The 8,470-nt window shown below is 49.9% G+C and overlaps 3 protein-coding genes across 7 annotated transcripts in view; 1 reads left to right on the top strand and 2 right to left on the bottom strand.

Annotated features, from left to right (window-relative positions):
* BLMH (bleomycin hydrolase) overlaps positions 1 to 239 on the bottom strand; it is a 17,142-nt gene extending 16,903 nt beyond the window's left edge. The window contains exon 1 of the mRNA XM_026047875.1: positions 189 to 239. Coding sequence (XP_025903660.1) covers positions 189 to 201 — 13 coding nt within the window. The 5' untranslated portion in view covers positions 202 to 239. The remainder of the gene's footprint in view (positions 1 to 188) is intronic.
* Positions 240 to 1,336: 1,097 nt separating this feature from the next.
* On the bottom strand, positions 1,337 to 4,290 carry TMIGD1 (transmembrane and immunoglobulin domain containing 1). The gene is made up of 5 exons (XM_026047832.1): positions 3,905 to 4,290; positions 3,132 to 3,410; positions 2,174 to 2,277; positions 1,866 to 1,894; positions 1,337 to 1,456 (listed from the first exon to the last, which is right to left on the bottom strand). The coding sequence occupies exons 1-5, from the start codon at positions 4,242 to 4,244 to the stop codon at positions 1,453 to 1,455; spliced, it is 756 nt and encodes a 251-aa protein (XP_025903617.1). The 5' UTR covers positions 4,245 to 4,290; the 3' UTR covers positions 1,337 to 1,452.
* An 867-nt stretch (positions 4,291 to 5,157) lies between these two features.
* SPATA22 (spermatogenesis associated 22) overlaps positions 5,158 to 8,470 on the top strand; it is a 9,837-nt gene continuing 6,524 nt past the window's right edge. For 3 of the 5 annotated variants that reach the window (XM_026047829.1, XM_026047830.1, XM_026047823.1), the window contains exon 1: positions 5,158 to 6,070. The gene's annotated coding sequence lies outside the window, so the exon portion shown is untranslated. Of the gene's footprint in view, positions 6,071 to 7,609; positions 7,671 to 8,470 lie in introns of those variants that run through there. The other 2 variants (XM_026047824.1, XM_026047825.1) reach the window with 2 other exon arrangements.

Here is an 8,470-nt window from a genome sequence, read left to right as displayed (position 1 = left end):
ACCCGCCCCCCCGGGTTACCCCGGTAACCGCGTCCCCAGCCCCCTCACTCCGCTTCCCATTTCGCCCACTCCCGGTGCCCGGTGCCCATCTCTTCCCCCCACGCAGGGCCGGTGGCACCGGCACTTGTGTCCCGTCCCGTCCCCCTCCCCGCCGTTGCCGCGGTAACGGGCCCGCCCCTCCCCCTCACCGCGGGCGTTCATGGCACAAGCGGCGCGAGCTCCCGACACCGGAACGGAGAGCGGCGCGGCGGAAGCGGCTCTTATAGCCCCGGCACCGGAAGCAGGAAGCGGGGCCCGCGCAGGCGGCCGGGCTGCGCCGCCGGCGAGTGGGCGGGGGGGGAGTTGCGCGACGGCGCGAGGGTTGGGACAAACTTGGCGCGCGCCGTCCCGGCCCTGGGGGCGCCCGCGGGGAGGGGGCGCCGGGCGCTTTCTGGAAGGTTCCGCGAGGCGGCGGCGGCCCCGGCCTCGCCGCGCAGCCCGCCCGGCGCCCCGCGCCTCGGCACCCGGCCCAGCGCACCCAGCCCGCGGTGCCATCAGCCATCCGTGCAGGGACAACCTCCCGCTGCAGCCTGAAGGGGAATTCCCGAAGGGATCCCTCACGGGCCGGTGGGATCGGGGACGCCGGCTGGCCGGCGCCCTGTGCTTCCAGCCGCTGAGGACGCCGCGGTCCTTCCCCTTGAGGCACAGCCCGGCTCCTTCCTCACGAGAGCAGTCAGCAGTTGCGCCTCAGAGACTGCAGTTAACTGACAGCATCGGTGTTTGCTGACAGTAACACCCCGTTTCAAGAAGGGGTGAGTCCTTAAAAATCGCAGGGCCTTGAGGCACGCGCATGAGTAGCCTGTTTTGGGGAGGGTTCGGAGGCCGTGCTGCCATTTCTGCATTGAATGGTCTCGGTGAAGCCCTCACTGCCCGTTGATGGGTTCCTGGCCTTGCCCTGCGGTGCCCCTAGCCGAGCAGAGCAGCAGTGCCGGGTGCCAGCGAGCTTTGGCCACGGCCATGAGAAGGCCGGGGCGCTGGGACGAGCCAGCGGSTGCAGCAAGTCCGTGTCAAAGTTGTCCCGTGCCCTCCAGGCCAGCGGGRGCTGCGCTGTGCTCTACAACCAAGAAGGCAGCAGCTGGCAGGACCTCTCCAGTCATTCATGCGCTTACATGGCTTTCTGTGGCGACACGCTAGGGATTTCTCTGTGGAAGCAGCTGACCTGGGTGCGCACACGCAGCCTTTAGCGGCGGGGTCTTCACGCAGACAGGACAGGCCACCAACTGAGGCGTCCTACCCTGTCACAACTGAGCGGTCTGATAGAACCCAGAGACAGGAAGAATSGTTTTTATTTTGGAAACACCGTGTGGACTCCAGGCCCCAAAGTTTCAGAGGCCAATCTCACGCAAAGGGTTGTGTTCTGCAGCTCAGGGCGGCATTGCTCAGTTTGCTTTCTCCTGCATACAGGAACCTTCTTCACCTGTGGCAGAATGAAAAGAAGAATGGACAATCACTGTGGGGAAAAACAGTMGAATTTATTCATCCAGCTCAGGGAAAACTGCAGCAGGGTGGAAACATGCAGTGAGGGGTGTTTCCCGCTGCCTCCACACAAGGGTTGTTGGACCCTGGGATAGCCAGGGCGGCAGGCTCAGCAGCGTGTGGGCTGCAAGCTCCGCTTACGGGCTCATTCCCTTGCCCTTCTACCTAGCAGAAGAGGTGCAGGCCTCTCTTGGCCAGCCAGGACAAGAGCTTGGTAACTCAGCGTGGCTTTTTTTAGTGTGTCAAGGTTTTTATTTGTTTGTTTCCCGGGGTCAGACAAGGCTTAGAAAGGGGATATCATTCAGAAACTCATTCTAGGCAGCTGCATGAGTAAACAGTCGAGTACTTACAGAGCTGTTTCGCTTGATCCTTTGAAGCACTGCCAAATAAAGAAGAAATCTTGTTATCTTTTGCATTTCCTGGTCGTAGAAGTATTTTTACTAATATCTTGCATGTATTTAATACCTTCCTTCTCAGCTGGCCCTATTATAATGTCTATTATTTGATTATCTACTGACAGTTCTCTAAGCGAGAGGTCATGTGCAGCAGTTCTATAGCTGTGTAAAGCAACATTACAATGTCTTATAGGGTAGAAAACTACAGGACATAGCAGTAAAACAACACTAAACTTTTCATAAAAAATTGGAGCTTTCCATACCTTAAAAATTTTTTCTTTTCGAGCCACAATTCCAAAAATGATAGTGAGTGCAACCACGACGGCGGCAGCAATAATGGCCTCCGTGGGAAAAACAGGCTTTTTATCTGTTAAGAGGGAGAGGAAGCTGAGTACCCAGTAGGTTGGTGCAATTTTGTAAAACAAGTAATTTCACAGATTTGTGGAGAAAAACATATTCTCTTCCCAGAGCTGCGAGTGCAGATCTGAGCTCTGCTTCTGCTCATGGACTATGTATGTGGATCACTGTGAAAGAAGGGAGCCAAGGGTGGATTCTAGAGAACTTAGGAAAGAGCTGAAATGTCAGTCTCCAAGACAGACCCTGGCTAATCTGTTTTGTTTGGAAATGAGGATGTCCAACCATATCACAGACTGAGCTAACRCTGCTCAGTTTCCAGCTGCTCCTCTGCACTGAAAAGCTTGGAAATGAGAAGGACTCAGCCAGTGGGGTGGGAATCAAACGTCTGGTGGAGTTTGAGACCTAGACTGCAGGCTCTTCCTACAGTCCACCCAAGTACAGCCATTTCTCGAGAACARTCTCCTGCCTGAAGCAGCTCTCAGCCTGTCAGGACGCTGTGGTCAGGGTGATAAGCTCCAAGCAAGACCTAGGGTGCTTTAAAACACCCTTGAATGTGCCCCGGCAGCCTGGGAAGTGAGAAGGTGGAACGAGTCCACTTCAGGTCACGTTTGCGAAATGCCTTTAGATAACAGGTAGAACAAGAAAGGCGTTTGCTGCTGCTGCAGTAGCAGCCAGGTGCAGGTGTGAAGATATCTCCCTATCTCCTGTTGTGGCCTGTGCTGTCAGAAGTTAACACAGCGAGCTGAGTCACTGCTTTCCCCTTGCACTTCTTTAGACCGTAACTCATATCTTCATATAAGAGGATTGCTACGATTATAAAAGCGAATCTAATTATTCGTAATACCCACTCTTTATCCAGGTTACCTTCGACTATCAGGTGGAAATCCTTTCTCCTTTCTCCCAAATCAGATTTCACCAGACAAGTGTAGGTCCCGTTGTCAGATTTCTGTGCTTTTTTGATAGACAGCTGATAGACATCACTAGTCTGGTACACCTGGTAGCGCTTCTGCTCTAGGGTTAAGGTATTGTTGTTTTTATACCAGATTGCTTGGCCTTGAGGGTTGGATTTGGAATTACAATCCAGGGTAACATCTTTTTCTTCTTCAACCCAGAGAGTCTCTCCTCCAGAAAAGGCAGGAAGAACTGTTAACAGTAAGCAAAGTTAAAAATGTCATTATATCACCCTTTAGCAGCAAATGAGTTCACTTTATGTGTCAGCTGTGCACCTTCTTCAGATGGTACAACACATGCCAATTCTGCAGCCTTTCATGATCCCCTAGGACGAGTAGGACAGTCCTTGGCAGAGATGGTCCCGCTCCTGACTCCTGTGCCCTGACTTGCTTCCTTGAGAAAGAATCTAGGTGGAGGCAGGGACATTGCCAGAAAATCCTCTTACTTAATGACCCACTCATTACTCCCTATAAAAGAGGTATTAGATCAGCCCTTATGCATCACTATGGGAAGGGAGTGTCTAACCACATGGGTTATCTCCTCCTAAATGCATTTTTTTCCTAGTGAGCACAATGTCCAGAGAATAAAACACCTTCCCTTTACCTCGTGCCCAGTCACCAAGTTGCTCAGCCCGTGTCTTTTTCCACCCCAGCCGCTCTTGAAGAGGTCCCCGCTTGATAACTCACACTGGACATCCAGGATCACAGAGACCTGCACAGATCGGTCCCGCTTCAGCTTGCAGGTGAAGGCGACTCCGTTGTCATCCGCAGTGACGGGGGATATGCAGATGTTACTGACGTTCTCCTTATTTCCAGCTTTGAGATCCACGGTCCCGTCTCCTCGGTACCAGAGCAGCTCCTCAGCCTGGCTGTTGTTCTGTACGAGGCAGGAGAGGGAGAGCACAGAACCAGATGCTGCAGACAGGGTGAAGTCCAAAGCGTTATTATTCACTGACAGTTCCACACCTGCAAAAGAAGGGGAATGGAGRCATTTAGGCATCCTGTGCCGTACCCTTGCCACAAGCATCCCTGCTGCCTTCTGCAGGCTGGGAGCTCCCCAGCTTAACCTAGGGGGAGGAACTAAGGGTAGTTTCAGCTTCAGTCCGTCTCACAGCTGTATTTCAGGTTGGACTTTTGTTTTTTCTTTTGTTTTTCTGACTGAATGTCTCTMTTTGCATCACAGAGTTCCCTTCCCAATTACTTAAAACCAAAGTGAGGCTTCTGCAACTGACTGCATGAATGCCAAAGCCTGACCTATGCAAACAAATTATCTAAAAAACATATTACAGCAGTGACAGCGTATCCCACACAGGAAAAGAAGGTCATGGAAGTATTTCCTACCCTCATAATCACCATCACAACCTACATGTTGCCCTCATTTTTTTTTTAATTCGCTGCTTTACAGTTGCATCTAATTGCAACCGGTTAATCTCATCCTCAGGCACACCCAGGCCAGCTTGTGAGTCCAGCTTTTGGACTCACAAACCCCAGGACATTTTAAAATGAAAAGATACTATGGGAAATAGATATTATATCAGACTAAAGCTGATGTGCTGGAGCTGTGTCATACATTAATCAACTAAAAATATGGCTCAGAATATAAAATGAATGGATGCTGTGAATATTACAAAAAAAAAAAAAAGAAAAAAGAAAAAAGAAAAAAAAAGCTCCCTTCGTTAAGCTTGGTGTTCCCAAGTGCCCAGACCTGTCAGACTCTTTACTTCTCAGAGCGTGTTTGAAAACGGTCTCTTTGTTGCTGTGCAGCAGTAGCACTTGAAATGCTGACACTTCTCTATGCCTTTTGCTCTCGAAATCATGCTTAGAGGCCAGGTTTTAGACAATCTGCTCTCTAGGAATGATGCCCCAGAATGATGATAAGGAACACGGGGCTGCTGCTGTCCCAGCCCCGCGCATTGCCCGGCCCCGGGACAGCACCGCGTGGCGACATTACGGCGCTTGGAGAGCCACGAGGGATTTGTTCCCTTGCTTACCTGCAGCTGCGTGTGCCAGGAAGCAGACAGCAACGGCGGCCACTGCGTAGCGGACCGTGGGGCTGCCTTTCTGGGCCATCTCAGAGGACCCCAGGTGGTATCTGCTGAAGAGAGAGTGTTACTGCTCGGTGCTCGCAGGGGCATCAATCACTTGCCATCAGATCCTGGCGAGAGCCCTCACGGATGGTGGGACAGAGTCACCACGGAATAAACCAGGCCCATTTGTTTCAAACCTTTTTCCAGCTCAGAAGAGAATCAAGTGGATTTTACCTCTGCTGTGCGAATTTGTAGTCTCTGACTGAGTTTCTTCAGGGAACCTGTCCCTGAGGAGTGGAGCACTGGACTTCCTGTGGGAGGAATCTCTGGAGAAGTGTCTTTGGCCAAGGAATGTACAGCTCTTCCCCTCCTTGTTTATAAGGTCTGAATTTTAATGTTTTATGGTTGCGTAGTGAGGAGGGAGTCCATAAAATGGGTTCAAGGCCTCGTTCAATTCCTGGCTTTCTGAGTTCCCTGAACACCGAAGAAGGGGATTTGCTGGGTTCTCTGCTCTCTGTTTTATGAGACTTGTTGAGGCAATGAGTAACTAATAAGAAAGGTCCTTAGCATTAGCTATGGAGGCCTTTAGCAAAAAATAACAAAACACCTTCTCAGTTTCAGCTTTCTGGGAGTTCATGGCCCTGTTTCAAGTTGTAAGAAGTATATCCTAGGTTAACCTTGGAGAAGACCCTGATTCGCTTCTTCCTGCAGCTTTGTCACTGAGTCGTCCTTTGGACTAGAAGTGGAATGAGGAGAAAATGTCCTGGTTGAGACTTTGAACTGGCTGTTGGCAGAGAGGAGAGCAGAGACACGGTCCTGCTAAGCAGTGAGTACCCTGCATGTGAGAAATGCCTGTGTTATCCTTCCAAACCTGTCCCAAGACAGGGAAAACTGTCTGCTGCTGCCCGCTGATACTTGACCAGGGTTGTGGTTGTGTGGCTGCAAACCATGCAGTCCCCATGGCCTCCCAGAAGTGTTCCCGCTGCTCTCGGTGTTCCCACAAACACAGGGCAACTCCCTGCTCAGGAGCTGACTCAACAGCACAATAAACCACATTTCACGAATGGAAAGGAAACCTGGGACAYGTCCCCAGCATTTTCTTTGCTCGTACACGTGCTGGCCCAGCTCACCAGAGCGGAGATGAGAAGTCAGCTCTTGTTCTGTGGCTGGYTGTATGCAGAGGGCACAGGAGCACGCAGCACCATTTGTTTGCAGAGTTACAGCAAATAGGAATTATCTTTGAGTGTTTCTTAGTGTGATGTTTCTGTGTTAATTGCTTTGCCTTTAAAGAAGCAAGGAACGCATTTATACACATGTGTACAGAAGTCTCAAAGAGCCTGGATTGTACCTTCCAGAAAATGGATGTTTTAGAAATTAGTCTCCAGCCTTCAACAGACTTTTTACTTTCAAAATCAATTTAATATAGAAATAAATTTAAATTCTTCCACGTTCTCGCCTTGTAACACTTGGCTAAGTGCTTGCTTATAGTCCAGTGCAGTTTTTGATGAAAATGCTTTTACTAAGAGTAGAGTGATCTTTGTGGTTTGGTATTAACCTAAGTGGGGAGAGGTGGTCGGGAATGGGCCAAGAAATAACTCACAAACTCCTGCCAAGTCAGGGTCAAAGTCATGAGAGTCCTGGTAGGTTTCTGTTCACTGTGGTGTTGCAGTGATGCCATAGGAGAAGAAGGAGGTGCTTGGAGAAAGTGAGCTGCTGAGGGAAAGAGACTAGAAAAGCAAGTTACTGCTTGGCAAGAGGCACTGAGGGGCAGAATTTTTAAACTGATAAGAATTACTTTTGCAATGGCTTTTTACACATTTATTTTTGTATAAGGTATAATTATCTTAAGGGAGTCTTAATTACTACTGTGGCCCTAGAGTTTTGTGGGTTGCATTATCCTCCTTTGCATTACGTTTATCAGCTTCATGTTCCAATACGTAAACCAGCCACTGATGAGTCAAACCAGGAGAAACTTCTCGTGTGAGGCAGGTCTCTGGGCTGCAAAGGTTCCAGCGCTCTCCTTGAGGCGTTCGGAGCAGGCACTACCAACGCTGGCTTAGGCAGACTGGTGATGCTTAAGGCATGAAGGGGCCAGCACAGCACGAAGACTGCTCTTAAATATGACTCTGAACAACCCCAAAGGCGATAAATTAATAAATACCAGTCTATTCCCAGGTGTAATGCAAGCCTTCGAAACCTGAGAAGAAAAGATTTAGAACGTGATAGAGATGGGGCAAAAGTTTATTTTCCATTTGGTCTCTCAACCTCCAGCTCCAAACCTCAGAGTAGTTTGGGTTACACTCRATTATCCTCGGAGCCTCTAGAGGAAGAGGCCACAACTCAGAGTGCCGTGGATTTTCACTGACAACACTGGATTTATATTCAGGAACATTGCGAGGGCTGAAGGCTGCTCTTGGAGGCAGCAGGTGAGCAGGATCCGCACGGATGTGTGGAAGCTGTGGATTGTGCTCTGTGTTGGTTTATTTGTCAAGCAAACGGTGCGTGGAGCGTAGCTGTAACCTCACACCGAAAAACATATTTGTGCAATAGCGCCTGGGGCCGCGCTCCGGGGCTGCTCCTGCCTTCCCACTCGGTTCCTCTCTCTTAATCTTTCTTAATGAGCAGCGCTGTGTATTTTGCAACGCTGCCCTTGTTAAGGGTGGCTGTAAGAGCCGAACCCGCTGTCTCCTCTTGCCAGGTAGCTGGGCTGCAAAGTGAGGTGAGGGCATGGACCCCAATGAACTCGTGCCCCTGCTCCCTCCCACAAGCCCCATTTTTCTCATGTATGGAAATGGAAGTGAAATATGTCCTGATTTCTCAAACTCAGAACCCATAACCCTATGTGCCAGCTCCTATTGAGATGGACAGGCCTCAAATATCTTTTTTTCAGCATTTTATTAATGATTCTAGATTTTTTTCCTCATTTTTATATAAAAGGTCACAGGCTATGATTTTAAATTTACAGGAAATAKAAATGATTTATATTTTATTAGGAAGGAAAAAGAAGAGCAAAAAGAGTATTAAGCACACGGGCATATTTTGAAATATTAAAAGAAATGGCAGGGAAGGAAGGGAGGGAGGGACAGAGGAAAGGAAGGAGGGAGGGAAAGAGGAAAGGAAGGAGGGAGGGAAAGAGGAAAGGAAGGAGGGAGGGAAAGAGGAAAGGAAGGGAAGGAGAGAGGGAAGGAAGGGAAGGAGGGAGGGAGGGAGGGAGAGAGGGAAGGAA

Source organism: Nothoprocta perdicaria, unplaced genomic scaffold (assembly GCF_003342845.1).
Source record: "Nothoprocta perdicaria isolate Ctin4 unplaced genomic scaffold, notPer1 scaffold_50, whole genome shotgun sequence".
Classification (NCBI taxonomy): domain Eukaryota; kingdom Metazoa; phylum Chordata; class Aves; order Tinamiformes; family Tinamidae; genus Nothoprocta; species Nothoprocta perdicaria.
The sequence above is the reverse complement of the archived record's forward strand: the minus strand, read 5'-3'. Positions and strand labels throughout refer to the sequence as shown.